General features: G+C 43.4%; 1 protein-coding gene across 1 annotated transcript; it reads left to right on the forward strand.

Annotated features, from left to right (window-relative positions):
* Positions 1 to 18: 18 nt before the first annotated feature.
* Cct3 (chaperonin containing Tcp1, subunit 3 (gamma)) lies at positions 19 to 24,650 on the forward strand. The gene is made up of 14 exons (NM_009836.1): positions 19 to 150; positions 2,226 to 2,287; positions 3,684 to 3,734; positions 3,813 to 3,875; positions 5,652 to 5,748; positions 7,897 to 8,014; positions 12,045 to 12,231; positions 14,557 to 14,706; positions 16,126 to 16,258; positions 16,440 to 16,521; positions 21,230 to 21,410; positions 23,344 to 23,589; positions 23,898 to 24,029; positions 24,328 to 24,650. Exons 1-14 carry the CDS (start codon positions 120 to 122, stop codon positions 24,430 to 24,432), a joined length of 1,638 nt encoding a protein of 545 aa, NP_033966.1. The 5' UTR covers positions 19 to 119; the 3' UTR covers positions 24,433 to 24,650.
* The last annotated feature ends 1,828 nt before the right edge of the window (positions 24,651 to 26,478 follow it).

A 26,478-nucleotide genomic window follows, 5' to 3' on the forward strand; every position in this document is an offset into this window, starting at 1 on the left:
GAGGTTAGCAGGTTTCTGTGTCATTCCTGAGGAGGCAGCGTTTTCTTCGCTGCTCTTCTCTCCAGAAGGTTCTGCCGATTCCCCCCAGCTCTGGAGAGTCGGCTCTGCGTCGTGCCGCCATGATGGGCCACCGTCCAGTGCTCGTGCTCAGTGAGTTCAGGGAAGGGATGTCTCTCTCCGCCCCTCTCTCCCCAAGCTGGCCAGTGTTGCCCAGCTCCGTCCCGCCATGACTCGGCCCTCGTGCCTTCCAGTGGTCTTTTCGCCTTGGACCAAGCTCCTTCCCCACTTTTCTTCTCTTGCCTCTCCTGTCGCCTTCTTTTGACAAAATGACTTTCCGCTCTCGGAGTCGCTAGTCTTTACGTGTGCTTCATCCTATTCGCGTTCGGTTCTTTAGTCGCCACCCTCCACGCCCCCGTGTCCTTTACAGCATGATTTCCGTGTAGATAGTAATGATGGTTCTTAACGGTAGGCCTTGCTTCCTATGCTCGGTCCATCCCTCCGTAGAGGCGTGACTTAACGGCAACTCGCTTGATTGATACTTTAGCATCAGTATTTAGGAGGCTGTAGTAGAGTTGTTAAGTTGATAAGTAAAAGCTGCCTTTACCGGCAGATCGAATCGGAAGTGGCATCTTTTCAGTAGCGGTCATTCAGCAACCCTTGTTCGGAAATGACATTCCTGGCGTTCCCGATCTTGGATGTGATCTTTCCCACCAGCCAGTTCTCCCAAATTCCTTTCCTGGTTTTCTTTCCTCTTTAGGGAACGCCACTCATCTCAGTAAAGAGCACCAGTTCCTTGTCAGTTACCTGAGCTATTGAGAATAACTCAGTAAGCCTGGGTCAAAGTTAAACATAGTAAAGAGAAAAACAGATTTAGTCTGGCCACACTGGGAGGAGAGACAAAGGTGTTCAGTGACACTACCTCTCCTACACACTCGTAGACGAGTCCATGAGGTTTTAAGCAGCAGGCCAGATTTGTAAGAAGTCATTATTTTCTGCTCTAGTCTCCTGAGAGAAGTTTACCTACAGGGTGGCTCTCAGGCTTTAGTCTTTTTCCTGTTCTATCGTGAGATTCCTTGGCTTGTGATTGATATTTTGTTTGTTTTCGTCTGTGTATGGCACCAAGATTCCCTGGAATTGGAGTTACAGGCAGTTGTGAGCCACCTTGAGGGGCTGGGAATTGAAGCTGAACCATCTTTCCAGCCTCACAAGCAGACTTTCTTGGTCACTAATCTTTGAGACTCTGTGGCTCCTCTTCCCGGGGATGTTGTAAGGGGTGTGCAGTCTTGTGAAAAATCACTGTCCTACTGAGGCCCATTCAGGGCACTCAAGATATGAATCACTGGAAATATGTAAGCATGCATACAAGGAAAGTACTGGTCAAGACTATGAAGTTGAAGCATTTCAGGTTATCTCTTATTATACCGGGGGTTCTCTCATTATCTGTGTTTTTTGCCTGCCTCTATGTCTGTGCCTGCAGACACCAGAAAAGGACATCAGATCCCCTGGAACTGTAGTTAGAGATGATTGTGAGCTACCATGTTGGTGCTGGAAATGAATGCAGAGATCTCTGCAAGAGCTTCCAAAGGTTTTAACTACCAGGCCATCTCACTTCGTAACTGGCTAGCCTGGAACTAACTCACTTTATAAACCAAGTTGGTTGGTGTTCAAGTCACAGAAATCCATCTGCATCAGTGCTCGGATTAAAGGCATATGCTACCACGCTCAACCTTAAACAGTTGTAATTGACTGCTGGTTATACACTGAAAACTTTGTATTTATTTTTATTTTCAAAACTTGATGAATAGGGTTGGTGGTAGGATGGCTCAACAGGTTTAAAAAAAAAAAAAAAGCTCCTGACACTAAGCCTAATAATAACTGGAGGTCTTTTTGTTGTTGCTATTTTTGTTTGTTTGTTTGTTTGTTTGTTTGTTTCATTTGAGGCAGGTTCTCTATATATATGCCAAGTCACAGAGATACTCCTGACTCTGCCGTAAGTGCTGGGGTCAAAGGCATGCACCACCCTACCTGACTTGGATGACCAAGTTTGATCCCTGGCACCCATGTGATAGAAAGAAAATTAACTCTGAAAGTTGTTTTCTGACCTCACAGTTTTGCCAAGCATTTGTACACCTGATATATACATTAAAATGTAGCATTTTTTTTAAGTTAGGAAATAAAATGATTGTGTACACTGGGCTGTTGACATGTGTTTTTGTCTGTTTTAGGTCAGAACACAAAGCGTGAATCTGGAAGAAAAGTTCAGTCTGGAAATATCAATGCTGCAAAGGTAGTGCATGTTTTATGAGATAACAGCAGTTTGTTCTGGCTGACTCTCCTAATACTTCCTTATTGGTAGTAGCAAACTTCCTATGGTTCTGTACTTCATACAATGAGCAGAGGAAAACTTGCTTTTTTTTTCCAAGGCATTTCCCTGGTGGTGATACAGGAAGGGAGGTTTTTAAAAGATTTGCTTGTTTTACTTTACTGTTGGAGTGTTTTGCCTCCATGCATGTATGTATGTGTGTACATGGCATGGAAGCATAGAGGAGGTGGTCAGATCCCCCTGAAACCGGAGCTACAGGCCATTGTGAAAGTTCCCGTATCAGTGCTAGGACTTTAATCTAGGTCCTCTGAAAGAGCCCTGTCCCCTCTTGTTTGGGTAGCCTAGAATTTACTGCGTATAGTAGGTTGTCCTTGAACTCATGGATCTACTTGCCTCTGTCTCCCAAATCCTGGGGCTAAAATCATGTGCCACCACTCTGAGCTCAGTAAGTATATTTTTGAGTGAATGATTAGAAGTCTTGATTTCATGTGGACCAGAGGCCACTGTCAATAAAAGTATTAATGCTGAACTCTTAGGACACTAAAACTGAAATAGCTTCTGAAAATTTATTTGTTGTGTCTAAAATAGTTACCATTCTCGTCGTTAAGTGCCATTGTTAAACAGTGGCACTGGCTGGAGAGATGGCTGAATAGTTAAGAACACTTGCTACTCTTTTTTGTTTGTTTGTTTGTTTGTTTGTTTGTTTTTTTCAAGACAGGATTTCTCTGTGTGGCTCTGGCTGTCCTGGAACTCAGTCTGTAAAACAGGCTGGCCTCGAACTCAGAAATAAGCCTGCCTCTGCCTCCCGAGTGCTGGGATTAAAGGCATGCACCACCACACTATTAGACATACTGGAAGAGGGCATCAGATCCCATAACAGATGGTTGTGAGCCACCATGTGGTTGATGAGAATTGAACTCAGGACCTCTGGAAGAGCAGTCAGTGCTCTTAACCACTGAGCCATCTCTTGAGCCCCAAGTATTTGCTACTCTTGCAGAAGACGTAGATTTGATTCCCCGAACCCAGGTGGTAGCTTACAACCTCCTGTAACTCCAGTTCTAGGGTATCCAACATGCTCTTCAGGCCTCTTTGGTCACCAGGCATGTATTTGAAGCACAAACATATATTTAGGCAAAACACTCATACCCATAAAAATAAGTCTTTAAAACACTGGCTATGCACTGGGCATGGTAGAGTATGCCTTTAATCCTATCATCGAGAATCAGAAGCAGGCCTGTCTCTGACTTCAGGGCCAGTCGGAGCTACCTAGGTAAACCCTGTTTAAAACAAAACAATGGTTATTAGAAACACTCACATTATTCTCTGCTGTGCTTCTTGTTTTGTGTTTCCTTACCAACAGACAATTGCAGACATCATCCGGACCTGCTTGGGACCTAAATCTATGATGAAGGTTGGACTACCTTTTATTGGAATTCAAACCCCATGTCCTCCTTTTTTTGTTATCTGTAACACTTTTGCTTTTTCTTAGATGCTTTTGGACCCAATGGGAGGCATCGTGATGACCAATGATGGCAATGCCATTCTTCGAGAGGTGTGTTTGGTTTTGTTGTTTTGTTTTCTCACCTCCTTTCTAACAGTTTTACAAATACCAAGAACCTATTCAGGTACATATAGATACCTGGGCATAGTGTTGTATGCCTCTAATCTCAGCACTTTGGGACCAGAGGTAGAAGAAGTAGGATCATGAGTTCAAAATCATCCTGGGCTAAAATAACCCTGTCTGAAATCCAAGGGTTATCAAGGCATGATGGCAGTGTGCCTCTAATCTCAGTATTTAGGTGGTAAAGGTAGGAGGATTAGGGATTTGAGATTAATTTTGCAGGTTCAAAGCCTCTGAGTATTTGGGACAATAGGTTCAGAACATTATGCCTGCCTAGTCTGCTATGGTTGTCTTAAAAAACAAACTCCAGATGTGGTATATGCCTGTCTTCTCAGCATGAAGACAGAAGAGTAATTGGAGGACAGTCTGAGCTATGTATCAATAATTTGTCTCACAAAGGGAGGCTAGAAGATATATCTCTGTTACAGTGCATCTTTCTCATTCAGAAGGACTTAGATTCAATTCCCAGCACCACAAAATAAGGTGATGCACTAGAAACGTAATTTTCCCATGAACTGAAGCTGTAAGTGTGATATCAAGGTTTCAGTGGGGCCTAGTTCTGAAGACTAAGTAAGAATCTCTCGTTTCTTATGCCAGTTAATAATGTTTCTCAGTCCTTTCTGTTGTAAGTGCAGAGCCTCTGTTTCCATCGTATGCTGCTAAAATTCTTGTGTGTCCTTTATTTGTAAAAGAATGATGGGACTCACGTTAAACCTGTATGACCTTGTTTTAACTGAATACATCTACAAAGACCACCTTCCAAGTGAAAATGGGTTCATGGGTCAGAAGGTTTAGGCCTTAGAATCTATCTTCAGAGGACATGATTAAGTCACTATGGTGTTTGTAGTACTAAACTGTGCAAAAGCTTTAAAGGTTGTATTTAAGGCGTGGTGGCGCACGCCTTTAATCCCAGCACTCGGGAGGCAGAGGCAGGCAGATTTCTGAGTTCGAAGCCAGCCTGGTCTACAAAGTGAGTTCCAGGACAGCCAAGGCTACACAGAGAAACCCTGTCTCAAAAAAAAAAAAAAAAAGTTGTATTCTCATTGACACTTTTCCCCACAAAAGTGATCTGCTTAAGATACTGGGGGTGGGGGAGTAACTATGAGCCAGGATGTACCTTCTAGAGATACATTTTCTGGTGGTCGTGTGAACCCTCCAATAAAGAGGGCTAGGAACTGAACTTGAGTGGATCCTCTGAAAGAGCAACAAGCACTTAGACAACCACTGAGACAACTCTGTAGCCCTTAGTTTGTTTGTTTTGTTTGTTTGTTTGTTTTGATCAGGGCTTGGAACTTGCTGTGTATGATAGGCTTTGAACTAGAATGTACAGAGATCCACCAGCATCTGCCTGACTCTTCTGGGATTAAAAGCATGAGCTACTACCTGGCCTGGGGCTGTTTTTAATTTAATTTAATCTGAGAGATATAGTAAAACACAGGGGTTAAGGGAGTATGAGGCATTCAAGAGTTGTGGCCAAGCAAGGGGGGATGGCAAGGTGGCTTAATTTGCTGCCAAGCCTGACAGCCTGAATCCAGTCCCCAGCACTCACATGGTAGACAGAGACAGTACCCACAATTTGTCCTCTGTCCTTAAGGGGCATGTGGCATGTATGCGATCACATACAAACAAAACACACAAAAAAAGTTTGGGGAGTTTTTGTTTTGTTTTTTTAAGTCTTTGAGTAGTCTTGGTTTATATTTCTTTCAGATTCAAGTCCAGCATCCCGCAGCAAAGTCCATGATTGAAATTAGCAGGACCCAGGATGAAGAGGTTGGAGATGGGACCACATCAGTAATTATTCTTGGTAAGAGGAAAGTGAAAGATTGAAAAAAATAAGTTAGAGATAAGATGTGATAGTCACACACCTTTATTCCCAGCAGTAGGGAAGCCAAGGCAGATGGGTCTCTGAGTTCAGGACCAGCCTGGTCTGTAGTATGAATTCCAGGACAGCCAGGGATACACAAGAGAAACCCTGTCTCGAAAAACAAAAACAAAAGATATGTTGTAGAAATCATTGCTAATTTTTAAAGTGTTTTTTGCAGTAGGTGATAAGATTCATTCTGTCAAGTTGTAATAAACAAGTAGTTAATTCCAGGCTACTACTGATGGAGGCAATACAAGGTTTAATAAGTTCCTCTGATCACAACATTTTTATCAATTAATGCATATTTTGTATGTGAATTGATACTTTTTTTGGAGTATTTTGTTTTTAAGCAAGGCTCTTTATATAGAACCCTATAACAGATAAGTTTACACGGATTGTTTTTATATGCATATGAGGGGTTGTTTATCTTTGGGGAATTATGGTTTTCTAAATTATGTGCCTGAGTGTGAGTGTGTGTGTGTGTCTATGACAGTTTGTTCTCAGTACAAATGCCCACAGAAGTCAGAAGAGGGTATTGTGTATCTTGAAACTGGAATTACACATGATTTCAAGTCACCCAACTTTGTTGTGGAGAATGAGTTCAGACACTTAAGTGCTCTTAGCCTCTGAGGCATCTCCAGCCCCACTTGCTTTTGCAGAGAACTTGGATTTGGTTTCCCAGCACCCACTATTCACTCACAATCTGTAGTGGTGAGTTTTGGCTACACTGCTTTGTGCTCTAGCCACCCGCCCAGGAACTCTTTGGATTGGCAAATGAAAGGCACACACATTAGCTTATTTTTGAAATGCCTTGACTAACGCAATGATTAGGCACTCCTAAACCTTCTCCTGCTACCCCAGGCCCAATCGGGGAAGTGGCCAGTGGCCACTCACCCAAATACTCACATGGCTGGTTGGCTTTCTCTCCTGCAACTCCCGTGTTCCATCCTTCTCGGACTCATGGGGATCTCCCTTTTTCTCCCCTTCTTTTCTCTCCCCTTCTCTCCCCTAGCCTATGCAACTCTTAAGGTCCTGCCCCACCCTTTCTCCCTTTGCCCAGCCATTGGCTGCTGGCATCTTTATTGATCTATCAAAAACTAATTGGGCTCAAAAAACCAACCAACCAAACAAACAAACAAAAACTAGTTGGGGACAAGGACCTTTAGCATGTGAATACGCAGATTCCTGGTTGAATCAAAGCATTAGAACCAATCTCCCAACAACAATCATCTGTAACTTGTTCCAGGGGTTCCCACGTCGTCTTCTCACCTCCCACAGACATCAGGCAGGCACATGGTACACATACACACAGGCAGACAAAACACATACATAAATCTAAAAAAGATTAACATAGATAAGAGACTTGAGTATGATAATTTGAAATAAGTTACTGTCTGTTGATAACAGCAGCCAAACAGTATCTCAAAGCCGGCCTTGAGTTCCTGTTCCTCCTGCCTCTGCCTCCGCCTCCGCTTCCCAGTGCTAGGGTTATAGTTAGCCCTTTTTTATTTTTTAAGATTTATTTATTTATATGAGTACACTGTAGCTATCTTCAGACACACCAGATGAGGGCACCAGATCCCATTACAGATGGTTGTGAGCCACCATGTGGTTGCTGGGAATTGAACTCAGGACTTCTGGAAGAGCAGTCGGTGCTCTTAACCAATCACTGAGCCATCTCTCCAGCCTTAGTTAGCCCATTTTCTCTGTTTTGATTTTAGTGGCAGCAGTTTGACTGTATCCTAAGGTATTGTTAATAAATCTGTTTCCCCTTCACATTTTTTCTTTCTTGAAATTATTTTCATTTTTCTTGGGAAATTGAAATATACATACTTAGTTACAAAGTTAAAAAGAAAAGGGTAAGCCCATGAGGTCAGTCTTATATTCAAATGTATCTAGTAAAGATGTTTTCTTTATAAATTGTTTATAGAAGTTGTAAAATGTGGAACAATATTTACAGCTAAATACATATCTTTAATGAAATCTGTTTTAGGAAAAATGTTTTTTTAGAAGCACAAGGAAATTACGTTGCCTTCATATTCTGGTACTTTGAAATGCATTGCTATAGTGCCTGTATCCTTTTTGCAGCGGGAGAAATGCTCTCTGTGGCTGAACACTTCCTAGAGCAGCAGATGCACCCAACAGTGGTGATCAGTGCTTACCGCATGGCACTGGATGATATGATCAGCACTCTGAAGAAAATCAGGTATGGAGGAGGGACTGGAAATGGATAGTGTGGGAGTCTTGGGTTGACTGATCTGTTCTTAATAAAAGAAAGGCACGCACATCGGTTGAGAGCCATTAGAGGAAGATTCCCAGCATTAACCTCTGGCATCCATCACACGCCTATGCATGCACAGGGTGCTTTTCATTCTGCTTAATTTAGTAAGGAGAAAAGCGGGCAAAGTAGAGGAGAGAATCAAGAAAATTCTCATTTTAAAAAATAATTCAGTGTATATAAATCTTAAAAGGAGTACCAATGACCTGAGTTCAAATACTTGGAACTTTTTTAATGGTAGGACTCCACAAGGTTTCCTCTGACCTTCCACACATGCTCTATGCACATGCATAGCATACACACATAACACTGATTTTTGAGGGAGAAAAAGACAGTCACCAAAACATGTGCCTGTGATCCCAATTGAGAAGGTGGAAGCAGGAGGGTTCCTAGGGCTTGCTGGCTTTCTGTTGAAACTGGCAACAGATTTTGGTCTTCAGTGAGAGACCAAAATCTTTAAACAGTAATGTGGAGATACCAGATGTTGACCTGTGTCCTTTACTTACACACCACATACACATGCCAAGAAAACTAATTTTGGGTTCATGCTGTCTGCTTGTTTTCATGTTAGGTGCTGCCATGGAAAGTGGATATAAGTAAGTTAGGTCTGTGTTCTTTGCTATTAAAATGTGGTAATGAGCATAAGAAGTGAGATGGCGACAGGCAGTCGTGTATGAGTAGCTAATTCAGTGCTCTGTGCTGTAAGGGCAGCTCCTAGCAGGTTTCCATTTAAATGAAGAGGACCACACCTGAAAATGCTGCTTGAATGTAGAGAACTGCTGACTGGTTTATATTTGCCTGGTGCTAATGAAGTGAAGGGAGTATAAAAGTGCATGCCTTTAATCCCAGCAGTTAGGATACAAAGGGAGACTACATCAAAACAACAGAAAGTTGGGTGTGGTGTTAACATGAGAAGCAGAGGCAGGTGGATCTTTGAGTTCAAAGCCAGCCTGGTTTATGTAGTTCCAGGACAGCTAGAGCTGCATTGTGAGACCCTGTCTCAAAACAACAACAAAGAGCAGGGCAGTGGTGGCGCACGCCTTTAATCCCACCACTTGGGAGGCAGAGGCAGGTGGATTTCTGAGTTCAAGGCCAGCCTGGTCTATAAGAGTGAGTTCCAGGACAGCCGGGGCTATACAGAGAAACCCTGTCTCAAAACAAAAACAACAACAAAGAACAAATTCCATGATGGGATTAAAAGCATATGCCACAATACCCCAGACCCTCCCTCAAAATATCACCCTCTCAAATATTTTTTAAGTTGCTTGTCCCTAGCAGGTCTGGAACAGGTTATGTAGATAAAGCAAAGAAATGTATGCCTCCTGAGTGCTAAAAACCTGTTTCCAAATGACCTACTGATTCCAGTTAGTGCTGCCCATATGGATGCAGAGCCAGCACCAGAGAATGAGCAGTCCACCAGTGGCCTCAACCCTAAAGAAAATGACGCTCCCTCCCTCCCCCTTCCCCCCAGCAACTCCTAGTAGCTCCTCAGCTGAGTGTTGAATCATGCTGGAATTTTGACTGGCTTGATCTTGAGCAAGTAACCACAGCTGCTGTGAGATCACGAGTGCAGTGGCGTTGTCTTGTCCACAGATAGCCTTTCACATCCACCAGTTCTTGTTCTGATGGCCCACAAGCCTTAGGTGGAGATTGCATTTGCAACGGAACACTCAAAGACTTAGCTACTCTTAGCACGTTGACTGGTCTCTCTCTTGAGACAAAAAGAGGCTTCTCTAGCCAAGACTGAGAGTTAGACAAATCTGTAGGTCTAGACATGATCTATGTCCTGCAGTAGGGGTGTGCAGTGTCTTCAGTAATAGAGGTTTATTATCCAGTTATGATAGACAATCAAGAACAATGACAGTGGTTTCTGTTTCTCGGGTCCTTTGGACCTTCCCTGATCCATAACTCATTGGGAATTATCCTATGCCTGATACAGATATTTTCATATAATGACCATGTCTTCTTTAAGCAGCATTGTTCACCATGCAGAGTACCTTCAAAAACACCTCCTTCCTTTCTCCTTTTTGGTGGTGGTGGGATTTCATTTTGTTTTTTTTTTGAGACAGGGTTTCTCTGTGTAGCCCTGGCTGTCCTGGAACTCACTTTGTAGACCAAGCTGGCCTCAGAAATCTGCCTACCTCTGCCTCCCAAGTGTTGGGATTAAAGGCATGCGCCACCACTGCCCAGCTTTGTTTTTTTTGTTTTTTTTTTTAGATTTATTTATTATAATTAAGTACACTGTAGCTGTCTTCAGACACTCCAGAAGAGGGCATCAGATCTCATTACAGGTGGTTGTGAGCCACCATGTGGTTGCTGGGATTTGAACTTCGGACCTTCGGAAGAGCAGTCGGGTGCTCTTACCCACTGAGCCATCTCACCAGCCCCCTTTTTTTTTTTTTTAAAGACTGTTTTTTTGTGTAGCCCTAGCTGTTCTGGGACTTATTCTGTAACAGAGACCAGGCCAGCCTCAGAGATCCTCCTGCCTCCTGAGAGCTGGGATTACAGATTTATGTCTCTATGCCCTGACCATCCATTCCTTTTCATTGTTAATTCACCCATCACTGCCTCCTCTTCCCCATCCCTCAACTCTTAGTCCACACTTAAACCTTTAACTCCCCATATTCCATCCTTTTACACCATGTGTTCCGTTATGTGCTCCCTCATTACGGACTCTCTTTTCCGCTGTTTTAATCAGGGTCTCTTTAGATTCTTTTTTTTTTTTAATTAGGTATTTTCCTCATTTACATTTCCAATGCTTTCCCAAAAGTCCCTCATACCCTCTCCCCTCCCTTTAGATTCTTAAGGGGCAGATTGAAGCAGGGTATTTCTATGTGTACTCCTGACTGGTCAACCAGGTCGACCTCAAATCTGTAGGGATCATGCTGCCTCTGACTCTGGAGTGCTAAGATTTAAAGATGTGTTCTACCATGCTTAGATCTTTGTTGGGGTGTGTGGGATATGTGTGGATGTGGGTGTGCATGGGTGGGTGGGTGTACCCGCATATGTGGGTATGAGTGCAAGTATCTGAGAAAACCAGAAATGTGACTCCGCTGGAGCTAGAGTTAACACAATGTACACAGGTCCTCTAGAAGAACAGCTAGTGCTCTTAATTGTTTAGTTATATCCCCATCCCCCACCTTTAGATTTATTTTTATGAATTCTAAAACGTGGCGTTTAGGTGCAGGTTGTATTGAATCCAGGACTTTATGTGTGTGTTAGCCAAGCACTGTACCACCAAGTTGCACCTCCAGTCGCAGAAGTTGTTGTTTTGAGACGTGGGCAGGTTGACCTGGAACTTAGTATATAGCACTGAAGATAGCCTTGAACTTTTCATCCTCCCAAGTGCTAGAATCATAGGCATTTACCACACTTGAATTTTGCAGTGCTTTGGGGTTGAACCTGGGACTGTTTTTCTCAAAACTGGGATCCATATTTCTCAGGCTAAAACTCCTGACTCTCTTGTATCCCTGGCTACTTTTTTTTTTTAAAATCAGGCAGTAATTGCCTATCTAGAACACTTATCTTAAAGACTTATTTATTTATTTATTTATTTTCTATGAGTGCACTGTAATTGTCTTCAGACACACAAGGAGAGGGCATTAGATACCATTACAAATAGTTGTGAGCCACTATGTGGTTGCTGGGAATTTAACTCAGGACCTCTAGAATAGCAGTTAGTGCTCTTAACTGCTGAGCCATCTCTCCAGCCCCCTAGAACACTTACCTTAGATGATGCTTTTGGAAGCTGTTGCCTCTTCCCTAAAATCTGTTTGGCCATGTAAAATGTTTTAGGAATTTTAGCAGTATTTGAAAGTTTAGCAAGATGTCTTGTCACTTTAACCACCTCATTCTGCCTCTTGGCGTGTTCTTGGCATGCTCTTATGCTCTTTGAGGCTTACATGAGTGACTGTGTTAAATGTTTTATGTTCACTGTTTTCTGGCTTTCTTTTTCCAGTACTCCTGTTGATGTCAATAACCGTGAGATGATGTTGAGCATCATCAATAGCTCTATTACTACAAAAGTCATCAGTCGGTGGTCCTCCTTGGCATGCAACATTGCACTGGATGCTGTTAAGACTGTGCAGTTTGAAGAGAATGGCAGAAAGGAAATTGACATCAAAAAATATGCAAGGGTAGAAAAGGTAAGCTTGTCCAGTATGTGCTTGAGAGTTAGGTGTCTGGCATGGTCATTCCTATTCAGAGTAGGGTGTCCTTATTTACTTAGAACTAGACAGAAGAACTGGACTACCTTAGAGCCTGGAAACAATAACCTAAGAGTATCAAGGAGAATTCCTGATACCATTTTTGGTTGCCTTTACTACCTTCCATACACAAGGTTTACAAGGGTAAGGAAAGACACTGATGTGTCCATATCTATGCCTGTGGGTACTAGCCACTGGTGAGTATATCAGTTTTATAAGTGCTGAGGTTGGTGAAATGGCCTAGCGGCTAAGAGTGCCTACTGTTCATGTAGAGGGCCCACATTTGATTACCAGCACCCTTGTGGTGTCTTACAGCCATCCATAACTCCAGTTCCAGAAAACCTGATTCCCTCTTTTGACCTCTGAGGTCACCAGGTACACATGTATTACACATACATGTAGGCAAACCACCTTGTTGGTCAGGGTTCTCTAGAGAACAGAACTGGTGAATATTAAAGAGAGCCTTTATTAGAGTGACTATTCCAACAGTGGCTGTCACCTGACAGAAAAGTGAGATTCTGGTAGGGGCTGAAGATATGGCTCAGTGGTTAAGAGCACTGACTACTCTTCTAGAGGTTCTGAGTTCAAATCCCAGCAACCACATAGTGACTCAACCATCTATAATGGGATCCAATGCCCTATTCTGGTGTGTCTGAATAGAGCCACAGTGTACTCATATTTTATTTGTTTTTTAAAGACTCTGGTACTCCTCCTGTACTCTAGGCTGGTTGTCTGACCTGGTCTTCAATCTACTTGGAATCCCAAAGAAGTAGATGCTAATGCCTCATCAGCAAAACAGTTTTTGCAAAAAATGAGTTTGCCAGAGAATGAGAGCAGGCAAACAGCAAGTGTCCTTGTCCTGTGTCCTTTTATATGGGCTGCCACCAGAAGGTGTGGCCCAGACTTAAAGTGCGCTCCTTTCTGACCTCATGATCCCATCAAGAAAAATCTTTCACAGGTCTGCTAGTTGCTTGGGTTTTAGTGAATTCCAGGTGTCAGTTGACAACCAAGATTGGCCATTACATACTCATTATAATAAAATTTGCTTGGGCAGTGGTGTCACACACCTTTAATCCCAGCACACCAGGCAGAAACAGAAAGGTCTCTGTGAGGTGGTTTTTTGTTTTTTGGGTTTTTTTTTTTTGAGACAGGGTTTCTGTGTAGCCCAGGCTGTCCTGGAACTTACTTTGTAGACCAGGCTGGCCTCGAACTCAAATCCGCCTGCCTCTGCCTCCCGAGTGCTGGGATATTAAAGGTGTGCTCCACCATGCCTGGCCCTTAAGATTTATTTATTAGTATATGTAAGTACAGTGTAGCTGTCTTCAGACACACCAGAAGAGGGCATCAGATCTCATTACAGATGGTTGTGAGCCACCATGTGGTTGCTGAGAATTGAACTCAGGACCTCTGGAAGAGCAGTCAGTGCTCTTAACCAGCTTGGTTTACAGAAGCTTTCTTATTGTTTACTAAATTTAAGATCAGAGTGTAAGCGTAGTAGCTAGTGTAATATCTTAGAGCCTAAGTCTAAAATCTGTGTGAGTATCCTAATGATGAAGTAGATCCTTCCATGTTTTTAAAGATGTATTTATTATATGTATATGAGTACACCATCGTTATCTTCAGACACACCAGAAGAGGACATTGGATCCCATTACAGATGGTTGTGGGCCACCATGTGCTTGCTGGGAATTGAACTTAGGACCTTGAGAAGAACAGCCAGTGCTCTTAACCTTTGAGCCATCTCTCCAGCCCCCAAAGTAGATCCTTTCAAGACAGTGAATTTCTGTGGATCTCATCCTTCAGGTTGAGTGTCATGGCCCAAGATTATCATACTTCCTTAAGGAGTCAAACATTTGCAGCCAAGCTTGGTGGTGAACAACTTTAATCCCAGTATTTGGTGGATCTTTGTGAGTTCAAGGATAGCCACAGCTACCTAGAGAGATTATGTCTCAAAACAAAACCAAGAAAATATTTGCAGCCATTGTTTTGGTTCTCACTGTATCCTAAAGGACCCAGAACTCACTGGTGCTCAGGCTGCCCTAGAACTAATATAAAGCCTGTTACTTGTCTATTTAATTATTTTGTTTTTGAGCTTCATGGAAGAAGCTTCCTTGGACTTCTGAAAGAGTAGTCATTTGGGAAAGAGGTATATATGGGGATAGGCTTGAGATGGATTTGGCTTGTACACGGGGAAGCAAGTGCTGTATCATCAGTTCCAGTTACTGTGTCTTGGTTATGTATTAAAGTAAATCTCCCTTTGCTCAGATACCCGGGGGCATCATTGAAGACTCATGTGTCTTACGTGGAGTTATGATTAACAAGGATGTGACCCATCCAAGGATGCGCCGCTATATTAAGAATCCTCGAATTGTGCTATTGGATTCTTCTTTGGAGTACAAGAAAGGAGAAAGCCAGGTAAGATTCCCAGCCTTTTGGGTTTTTTTGTTTTTGTTTTTGAGACAGACAGGTTCTCTTTACGTAGCCCTGACTGTTCTGGAACTCACCATGTAGACCAGGCTGATCTCAGACTATCCACCTGCCTCTGTCTCCCAAGTGCTGGGATTAAAATACATGTGCCCAGAAGAGGACATTGGATCCCATTACAGATAGTTGTGGGCCACCATGTGCTTGCTGGGAATTGAACTTAGGACCTAGAGAACAGCCAGTGCTCTTAACCTCTGAGCCATTTCTCCAGCCCCCAAAGTAGATCCTTTCAAGACAGTGAATTTCTGTGGATCTTATCCACAGAAAATACACTACCCCTGGCTTCCCAGCCTGTTTTTTCAAGTGGACTCTGACTACTAATATGGACAAGTGACAATAAAGTCACTTAGGTGTTGCCATTTACCATCCTTTCTTGAAAATAGTTTGATGTTACTTTGTTTTCCAAGTAAAGAGTCTGAAACCCAGGACTGAAGGAAAAGAGTGACAAAAACTTAAGTAAATCCCTCCTGCATTTATTGAGCCGTGTGGGTATAGACATGGTCCTGTCTGTGTGGGTGGATTGAGGCAGGAAGACCACTTGATTCACAACCAACCTGGACAATGTATTTATTCACTTTTCTCAATGTTTGACTTTGGCATATCAAACCGAGCTCCTTTGACTTCAGTTTGAAGATCTTATTTTTCAGGTTTAGGAAGGTTTAGATAGTGTTCCTGTGTATGTAGCCTGGGTGGTCTAGAACTCAGCTGTGTCTAGGCTAGCAATCTGTCTGCCTCTGCCTCCTGGGTGCTGGGATTATGGGTGTGACCCACCTTTTCCAATGCAGCAGCACCTACAGTCTCTCAGTTCCTTTAACTTTACAGAGTGTAAGGACTTTTATGTCCTAAGCCAATGGATCCTATTAAAAATGTTTGGGAACCAGAATTCAGGTGGAAATGGTTGCTTACACGTGTAATCCCAACACTTATGGGGCTAAAAATGAGATCAGCCTGGGTAGAGAAAGACCCTAAAAAAAGCCAGTGGTATCAAGAAATTAAGATCTAAATTATTCATGCATACTAACTAGTAAGACAAAAGGTCCAGCTCAGATGTGTGAAACAGACGTGAAGTTTTGACACTCAGATTCACATTTTCTGGAGAACATGAGAGGGCTTTACGGAGGGAGTACAGTGACTGGGATGACATCAGCCTGGGGATTTTTATTTTCATTTTTAAGTTATGTTACTGTGTGTGTGCCTAGACGTGCATGCGGAAGTCTGCAGGAACAACCTTGTGTGTCTGAGCACAACTTTAGTTGGATTCCCTGGAGCTGGAATTGCAGGCAGCTGAGTGCTCCTGACTGCTGAGCCTCTCGCCGCCAGCTTCAGTCGGTGCCTTCTCTTCCTCCACAGACCGACATCGAGATTACCCGGGAGGAGGACTTCACGCGGATCCTGCAGATGGAGGAGGAGTACATCCATCAGCTGTGTGAGGACATCATCCAGCTGAAGCCTGACGTGGTCATCACAGAGAAGGGCATCTCAGGTAGGGCGCTGTCAGTTCTCAAGCCTGCCGCTGAGGTAGAAGAGGGTGAGTGGTGGGGTTTGGTTTTGTCTCTTGGGTTGGCAAAGACAGCTGTGTGATGTTTTAAATACTTTGGGGATAAAACCAGTTCAGAGGCCATTAGTTTGGGTGTCTAGCTGACACGTCCACTCTTAAATTTCAGATTTAGCTCAGCACTACCTCATGCGGGCCAATGTCACAGCCATTCGTAGAGTCCGGAAAACAGACAATAATCGCATTGCTAGGTAAGTAAACCAGCTAAAGGTAATTTTTAATTTTATTTTAGCTTCATAGTATATTCATTGCCTGAAATAGTTCTGGATGCAGGAACTGCTTGTCCAAAGGCTCTCTTCCCTCAGAACTTTTGGCTCAGTGGTAAAAGTAATATCTCTCTCTTTCTTTCTTTCTTTCTTTCTTTCTTTCTTTCTTTCGAAAAGCTCTTGCTCTGTATCCCTCAGTGACCTGCATCATTCTGCAGACCAGGCTGACCTTGAATTTGCAGCAGTCCTCCAGCCTCTCCAGTTCTAGTTCTAGGCTTACAGTTGTTTTACCAGTCAAGGCTGGTGGTAATCTAACTGGCTCAGAATATAATATAGCAGAAGCATTAGATCTCTGCTAATGGATCCACCTCTGTAAATTTCAGTACACAGATGTCTACCTTCAGGGTATCTGTTTCTCGTGCCTATAAATCCAACACTAGGATCATAAAGGTAGGAGAATCTGTTCACAAGTGATCTTTAGAAGCCAGTCGGGGCTATGTGAGACCTTGCCTTAAAATTTTGTCTGACTGCAAGTGATCAAGTAGTTAACAGGCATTTGTAAAACAAATAATGTAGGTGCTGGGAGTGAACTACTGTCCTCCAGAAGAATACTCTTGACCATTGAGCTATCTTTTTGGACAGTTCCCCATCTTTTTACAGCTGGCCATGGTGATTGCACTTTTGGAGGCAAAGATGAACTATTTGAGTTTGAGGCCAGCCTGATCTACATAGTGAGTTCTAGGCCAGAAACTGTCAAAAAAAAAAAAAAACCAATAAAACTTTTTTACTAAAAAAGTAGAGACTTGGGGCTGGAGAGATAGATGGTTAAGAGCACTGAATGCTCTTCCAGAGAGGTCCTGCGTTCAATTCCCAGCAACCACATGGTGACTCACAGTCATCTGTAGTGGGATCTGATAGCCTCCTCTGGCATGCAGGCATAAATGCAAGCACCACTCGTACATTAAAAAACAAATAAGTAAATTTTATTTAAAAGAAAAATATTGACACTGGATGTGGTGACATGTACCTTTGATCCCAACCCTTAGGAGGTAAAGGCAGACTGATTTTAAAATCAGCCTGGCCTAGAGCAAGTTCCAAGATAGCCAGGGCTATAAAAAGAAACCCTGTCTCAAAAAGCCCAAAATACAAAACTGGATAATAGGAGTAGTTGAAATGGCTCAGGGTAAAGAGACATTTGCCTCCAAGCTTGACCACCTGAATTCAATCGCTGGGATTAATATAGAAGTAGAGAACCTCCAACTCACACACGTGTGCCACTACTACACATAATTAGTTACAACTAAATGTAATTCTTTTTTAAAAAAAAAAGTTGCTAGAGGGGCTGTAGTTACTCTAATTGCTGTTGTAGAGGATCCGTGAGAAACCATTGTGATGGTGTGTACCTATAATCCCAGCACTCATCGGCACCTATAATCCTAGGGCAGGAGGATCTTCGTGAGCCTGAGGCCAGCTTTTACTGCTTAGTGAATTAAAGGCAGCCTGAAATAAAAGTTAAAGCTCTGGTGGGTTTGGGCATTCAAAAGTGACTCCTGGTAAAGAGAAGTACTTGCCAACTTGCCATAAAAGCCTAAAGGACAGAATTTGATCCCCAGATTCTTTGTAAGGGTGGAGGGAGAGAACAGACTCCACAAAGTTAGCCTCTGCTTTCCACGTGTGCGCCCTGGTTGTTCATGTGTGTCTGTAGTAGTGTGGTGTATGTGTATATACTTTATCTTTCCTTAAGGTGGCTTAGTGGTACGAACCTGTCATTCCATCACTGTGTAGACCAAAGTAAGAGGCTATCAACAGCTGAAGGTTATTTTCAGTACATAGGGAGTTCCAGATAGCCTGAGCAACATGAGGCATCTCAAAACAAAACAACCACTCAGGACTCAAAATCTCAGCACTGTAGGAGACTAAGGGAAGAGGATTGATTACTTTTAGTTTGAAGTCAACCTGTGCAAATTACTTCCAGGTCACCTTTTACAACTGAATAAGACTGTCTCAAAAAAAGGGGGGATGGGGAGGTCTGATGGCTCAGTTGGGTACCTGCTTTAAGCCTGAGTTTGATCCCTGGGACCCACATGGTGAATAGAATTGATCCCCATAAGTTGTCTACCTTACATACACAAAATAAATGTAAATAAAAAGCTAACCTTTTGGGTTAATTCTCATCACTAAACAAATACTTGAGAAAGGTTTATTTTGGCTCACAGTTGGGGAGGTTATAGTCTTTTGTTGGTTGATTTTAGTCCTGAAAACCTTTCTATTGGTCCAAAATCAAAAGACTTTATCACTCCAGTAGAACTGCCAATGGGAACAAGACACTAGAATGCGGAGCTTTGGGAGATACTTGAGATCCCAACTCTGTCACCTATCAGGCACTTAGCTCAATTCAAGTGAGTTCTATGCTTGCTCCAGAATGGTTCTAGACATGCATATGTATGCTTAGTTTTTCTCCTGGTTCCCACAAGTTTGCATGAAGGGTGACACTAGGTATCCATATAAGCTGGGTAGTGGTACCTTTAATCCCAGTGCTAGGGAGACAAAGAAGGGTGACTTTCTTGAGTGTAAGGTTGGCTTGCTATACAAAGTGAGTTCCAGAGCAGCCAAGGCTACATAGGAATCCTGTCTCAAAAGACAAGAAAAAAGAAATGCTATCCTGAGCTGGGTGTAGTGCCTTAGGCCTTCAATTCCAACACAGACAGAGGCAGACAGATCTCTGTGAGCCTAGTATACCATCTACATAGTAAACTCCAGGATACCCAAGACTACATAGAGAGATTTGGTCTTGATAAACAAAAAATAGGAGGAGGAGGGAATAAAACCTTCTTTTTTTTTTTTTCGAGACAGGGTTTCTCTGTGTAGCCTTGGCTGTCCTGGAACTCACTTTGTAGACCAGGCTGACCTCGGACTCAGAGATCCGCCTGCCTCTGCCTCCCAAGTTTTGTTTTTTGTTTTTTAAGATTTATTTATTTTATATGAGTATACTGTAGCTGTCTTCAGATACTCCAGAAAAGGGCATCTGATCCTATTACAGATGGTTGTGAGCCACCTTGTGGTTGCTGGGAATTGAACTCGGGACCAGAGGTCCTGAGTTGAGCCATCTCTCCAGCCCAGAATAAAACCTTCTTGGTACTAGTGTACATATGTGACTTGGGAGGTAGAGGGAGCAGGGTGAGAAGTTGGAAACCAAACTGGATTAAATGAGACTATCCCAAAGAAAAGTTTAACATTTATTAGTGGGTCATGTTTATAATCTAGACTGTCTGGAATTCAAAGCTGTACTTAAATTCATAATCCTCCTGCTTCAGCCTCCCATGCTAGAATTGTAGATGTGTGCCTCAAATTATTCTCAGATTCTTGCTTGCTTGACTATGGAATCTTTTAGTATAGTCTGTTTTTTATTACACTTTCTGTGATACACAGGGGGTACATGCATGTGCCGCAGTGTACACAGAGGTTAGATGATGACTTTCTGGAGTGCCTGCTACTTTTTCTTTGGGTTGTCTTAGAATTTTATTGCTGTGAAGAGTTACCATGATCAAGATACCTTATATAAAGGACAACATTTAATTGGGGGTGGCTTAAAATTTCAGAGGTTCAATTCATTATTATCATGGTGGGAAGAACGGCAGAGTCTTGGGAGAAGGAGCTGTGTATTCTACATCTTGACCCAAAAGCAGCCAGAAGGAGACTGACTTCTGAAGGCAGCTAGGAGGGGACTCCTCTGTAAAGCCCACCCCCACAGTGACACACTTCTTCCAATAAGAATACAGCTATTCCATGTATCAAAAGATGGCCTAGTCGGCCATCACTGGAGAGGCCCATTGGACTTGCAAACTTTATATGCCCCAGTACAGGGGAACGCCAGGGCCAAAAAGTGGGAGTGGGGGGGGGGAGTGTATTGGGAACTTTTTGGATAGCATTGGAAATGTAAATGAGGAAAATACCTAATAAAAAAATTAATTCTAAAAAAAAAAAAGAAATAAAACAAACTAAAGATTTAAAAAAAAAAAGAAAAAGAATACAGCTATTCCACCAGGCGTGGTGGCGCAAGTCTTCAATCCCAGCACTTGGGAGGCAGAGGCAGGCGGATTTCTGAGTTCGAGGCTAGCTTGATCTACAAAGTGAGGTTCAGGACAGCCAGGGCTACACAGAGAAACCCTGTCTCAAAATACAAAACAAACAAAAAAAGAATACAGCTATTCCAACAAGGACACACACCACTAATACTATCACTCCCTTCAGGCCAAGGATTCAGACACATGAGTATGGAGGCCAAACCTGTTCAAACCACTACATACGTATTGAACTCAGTACTTCAGGCTTGTGTGGCAAGCATGGTACTTACTACCTGCTGAACCATCCCATGGCCCTGTTTGGTATAATTCGACTTATTGGTGTTCAGACTCAACTGAGTTATGTGTGGGAATTCGTTATCCAGATTTTATTATCTAAAAATTACACTTGAATTCAGCTATGACTGGTTGCTGTGTGCCTGTGCATGTGTTTCATTACTAAAGCCAAATTTCAGAAACTTGGCCTGTATGCATTTATAACTTTCCTACCAGTCAGTTCAGACCTCTCAGTGATTCTAATAATGTATTTTAGTCTACTCTAACCACAGACTGTGGACCACTAGATGAGTAAAAGCATCTGAAGTCACATCCTCCATCTTTCCACTCAATAGAGCCTGTGGGGCACGGATAGTCAGCCGACCTGAGGAACTGAGAGAAGATGATGTTGGTACAGGGGCAGGCTTATTGGAAATCAAGAAGATTGGAGATGAGTACTTTACATTCATCACTGACTGCAAAGACCCAAAGGCCTGCACCATTCTTCTTAGAGGAGCCAGCAAAGAGATACTCTCGGTGAGTGAGCCTTGGCAGTGTGACCAAGGGGAGGACATTGTTCCATCCTAGAATTGTCAGCTTAAGAAATTTAATGTGTCGACTTTAAAAGGAAAAGATGTAGTTTAGCAGTTTTATTTTCAGTCCATGCTCATTGGCCTGTAGCTGCATGTCTACACAGACGTGTGAAGGAGCAGAATCAGTCATGGTGAAGAGGCCAATGGGAGCAATGAGTGCCAGGTTCTGCCCCTAGTGCCATTTCATCAAGGCCTGGTGGTGGACCAGAAGGATGGGTTATTCTACATACAGAGTATGAGGCCAGACTCAGCTTAAAGGAAGGAGGCGTGGAAGACAGGCACAATCTAGAAACAGCTGGATGTTGGAAGCATGGTATGGCAGCTCATTCTTGTGATCCCATCTGAGGCAGAAACATCATACAAGTTTGAAAGTGTGAAGGGACAAGGGCAGGCTTATTGGAAATCAATACGCCAGTCTTTAAAAAGCAAAAACACCCCTAACCCTAACCCTGGAGAGATGGCTCAGAGGTTAAGAGCACCGACTCCTCTTCCAGGGGTCCTGAGTTCAATTCCCAGCAACCACATTGTGGCTTACAATCATCTGTAATGGGATCTTATGTCCTCTTCTGGTGTGTCAGAAGATAGAGACAGTGTACTCACATGCATAAAGTAAATCTTTTTTTTAAAAAACAACTATAAGAAATGAAAACAGGGCCAGGCGTGGTGGCGCACGCCTTTAATCCCAGCACTGGGAGGCAGAGGCAGGCAGATTTCTGAGTTCAAGGCCAGCCTGGTCTACAAAGTGAGTTTCAGGACAGCCAGGGCTATACAGAGAAACCCTGCCTCAAAAAACCAAAAAAGAAATGATGAAAACAGGCCAGATAATGGTAGTGAATGCCTCTAACCCCAGCATTCTGGAGACAGAGACGGGTGGTTCTCTGAGTTTGAAGCAAGCCTGCTCTACAAAAGTTGTGGCCAGCAGAGGATATATAGGGAGACCTTGTCTCAAAACAAAATGAAAACAACTGGAGTGGGAGAGAGGCTCAGTGGTGAGATCACTCATTGGTCTTCCAGGGAATTCTCTGGCCCCCAAGGGTACCAAACATACACAATTGTACTTGTAAACTCATGCAGACACACACAATAATTGTTATCTTTAGAAAATAAGAAAAGAATAAAGGACAAAGGCTGGCTATGATGGTGTACTCCTTTAATTTCAGCACTCAGGAGGTAGAAGCAGGTGGATGTTTGTGGGGTTTGTTCAAGGCCATCCTGGTCTACTTGACTAAATCCAGGCCAGCAAGGGTGTATGTGTGGCTGGTCCTCACTTTGGTGTCTCAGTGTGACCTCATATGGGTGGTAGCCTGTATGTACTCCATTGTGACTCCAGTTAAGCCACAGACCGAGCATTGCTGCTCCTCCCCCTGTCTATCCTCCCTCTACTATCAGGGTCCCAGGAATCAAACTTAGGTGATCCAGCTTGTTAGTTAACAAGAGCCTTGAACCACTAAGCCATTGTTGTAGCCTGCTTAAATTGAAATTATAACCCTATCCCTATTCCCAAGGGGAGTGACTTATCCTGGATATGTAGCTGTTAAGCAGAGGACAGTTTGCAGTACACATACAGTCTGCTGGGTGGCACAACTAGGAAGGAAGGGAAAGATAAAATTTGTTTCTCTTTGGTGTAATACATAAAGACCTAACTCATAATTGAGGTATGACATCCCCTAACCCTCTTGCAGGGCCCCTCCTGTGCTCACATTCCTGAGGTAGAATGTGAACATCACTTCTGCCCCTCTCCAGGAGAGGTCACAAGGATCTTCCTAGTTGCCCTCTTTTTGTGGTTTGCTAAAAGCTTGACAGTCAGGAAATCCTTTGCCTCTGATTTCTCTCTGAATCACTGAGCTGACTATACACCATTTCTCTGCTTCCCCAAGGAAGTAGAACGCAACCTCCAGGATGCCATGCAAGTGTGCCGCAATGTTCTACTGGACCCTCAGCTGGTGCCTGGTGGTGGAGCCTCTGAGATGGCTGTGGCTCATGCCTTGACAGAAAAATCTAAGGCCATGACTGGTGTGGAACAATGGCCATATAGAGCTGTGGCCCAGGCGTTAGAGGTCATCCCTCGGACCTTGATCCAGAATTGTGGGGCCAGTACCATTCGTCTGCTTACCTCCCTTCGGGTGAGTTCTTTTCTACACTCATGCCTTGCCGAGGTAAGGCAAGCTGGTTTTATCCTAAGGAAAAAACTGTGTTTCTGACAGTTTGTGATTATTCGCACATATGCTTCTGTTCATGCACACATTTGCATGGGTGTGGGTTGGAGTGTAGGCCAGAGGTCAGCCTTCAGTGTTCTTCCTCAGCAGCTCGTTTCTTCAAAAGTCTTGTAGTCTGCCTTGTTGGCTGTCAGTTTTTAGTGGTTTGGTTTTGTCCATTCTCTGACACAAGCAAGCTTTATTGTACTCCCTACTTGTGTATGTTCCACCTGCAGGCCAAGCACACACAGGAGAGTTGTGAGACCTGGGGTGTGAATGGTGAGACTGGTACCTTGGTGGACATGAAAGAGCTGGGTATTTGGGAGCCATTGGCTGTGAAGCTACAAACGTACAAAACAGCAGTAGAGGTAAGACACCATATGTTGTTTCTGTCCAGATAACCAGCTTCTGAGCTTTGTCTAAAAGGAAGGGCCAAGTATTCCCCAAAGATGTCCCAAGGAATTCCATTTCCCTACTTAGCTTTGGCTTATACAAAAGCAGTGTAACGGGATGAGTTATATCCCTTGCTTAGGTAGAACTTCATTGTTCATTCAAGACTCTGGAAAGGAAGATTCCAGATAAAATGGTAATTCTGTGGGAGGAGCTAGGAGAAGGCTAAAAGAAAACAGTGTCTTTCCCTTCTCTGCTGACCTGTTTTTCTCTTAGACTGCAGTTCTGCTTCTGCGGATTGATGACATTGTCTCTGGCCACAAGAAGAAGGGTGATGACCAGAACCGGCAAACTGGTGCTCCAGATGCTGGCCAGGAGTGAGTGCTGAGCACGGTGACTTCCATGCACAGAACCAGCAGTCTCCCCTTTCCTGAGCCAGAGTTCCAGGAACACTGTGGACATCTTTGTTTGCGAAGGATCAGGTTGAGGGGCAGCCCCCAGTCTGTCCCATCTCAGTTTGCAAAAAGCACTGACACGTATCTCTTCTATTGTAAGCTTTCCATTTAGTTTGCTTCCAATGATTAAATCTAAGTCATTTGAGACCGTTGTCATGTGTTTTTCAACCTTGGGTCACATCTCTGCCTCCTAGCAATGCAAGAGGAGGTAGAAAACCGTACTGGGAGCAAAGGAGAGAAGTCACTATTTGCTGACACACACCCTCCCTCTCCTACCCCCCACCCCCTTTAAGACAAGGTCTCAACTGTGTGTGTAGATCTGAGCGTGGTGTTTCTACTGCCTCTGCCTCCAGGGTGCTCTGAGTGCTGGTATCAGATTTAAAATGGAGTGCTCCACCACACCTTGCTTGGATAAGTTTTAAATTAAGCTAATCCTTCATAGGTGTGCCTTGAAACACACTCCCCACAGCTCATTCTGCCCACACTAACCGTCACAGCTAAATAGCCAGTAGGACACTAGCCTGTGCTGTGCTTGTCTCAAAAGACAAAATATATAGAGTTGGTGAGGTTGCTCAGTGGGCAAAAATGCTTGCAATTAAAGCCAATGGCATTCATTCAGTCCTCAGTTCCCATTGTGGATGGAGAAAGAAAAGAGGTTCCCAAAAGTTGTCCACATTGACCTCAGTGTCCACAGGGTGGCACATGCACCTACATTGGCAGACATGACCCTAAAGCCAAGGAGCAAGGGAGCCCAGCATTCAGGAAGCTGAGGTAGGAGGATTCTCCTGGGTCCAAGGCCAGACTGGACTACAAAGAAATGCCCTGTCTCACTGCATAAGAGCTTTTGCTCTTCCCAGAAGAAGCAAGTTCAATTCCTAGCATCTACATTTGGTAGCTCATTCTTAACTCCAGTTCCAGGGGATCCAAAGTCCCTCTTTAGCCTCCTTAGTTACTCCCACACATGCATACACACATAAATATCAGATCCTAGCCTGGTCTATATAGCCTAGTCCAGGCTAGCCAGGGCTACATAGGATTTTTTTTCCATAGGACCTATGATTTCAGTTTAGTAATTGCCATTATATGGAAACGAGTTCTCAAACAGGTGAATATAATTGATAAATCTCAGAGGTGAATATGATCTAGCATGTAAGAGCCAGGCATGTTGGTGTATACCTTTAATCTCAGCACATGGCTAAATTGATAAAGAGTTCCAGGACTACACAGAGAAACCCAGTCTCCAAGTGTGTGTGTGTGTGTATTGCAGGGTATTGCAGAGATAGCTCAGTGCTCTTCCAAAGGACCCATATTCAGTTCCCAACACCCACTGTACCTTACAGTTCCAAGGAATCGGATACCATCTTCTGGTTTCTTTTTAAGTTTAATAATATACTGGTTTCTCTTTCCTCAATTCCTATCACTTTGTTCTTCACAAAATAATTTGTAATCCCAGCAATTAGAAGGCTGAGTCACATATAAAACCTGGTTTCAAGAACAAAAACTGGCTCTTAATCTTGCCTCTCTCTTGCCTCTGCCCTCTTGCTCCCCCTCTCTCCCCATTACCTTACCCCCTTCCTCCATGTGGTCATGGATGCCTCTACTTCTCTCTCTCTGCCTTTCTCTGCCTCTACTACCCTCTTAACTCCCCTCCCCATGCACTGAATAAACTATACTAAAAAAAAAAAAAGAAAAAGAACAAAAACTGGCCTAGGTGGAGTCATGCCTGTAATCCCAGCACTCTGGAGGCAGCAGCAGGCAGATCTCTGAAAGGACAGCCTGGTCTACAGAACAAGTTCCGAATAGTCAGGGCTGGGCTATGCAGAGACCCTTGTCTCTAGGTTAGAACCTAGTGTCTAGGTTGCGTGTATAAGCTCTGTCAAAGCACTTGCTTAACATTATCATGTAAGTAATCCTGATTCTTTTTTTTTAACAAGGTCTTCTATGTAGCCCTGGTTAGCTAGGATTAAAGGCT

The sequence above is a fragment of the Mus musculus genome, chromosome 3 (assembly GCF_000001635.26).
Source record: "Mus musculus strain C57BL/6J chromosome 3, GRCm38.p6 C57BL/6J".
Taxonomy (NCBI): Eukaryota; Metazoa; Chordata; class Mammalia; order Rodentia; family Muridae; genus Mus; species Mus musculus.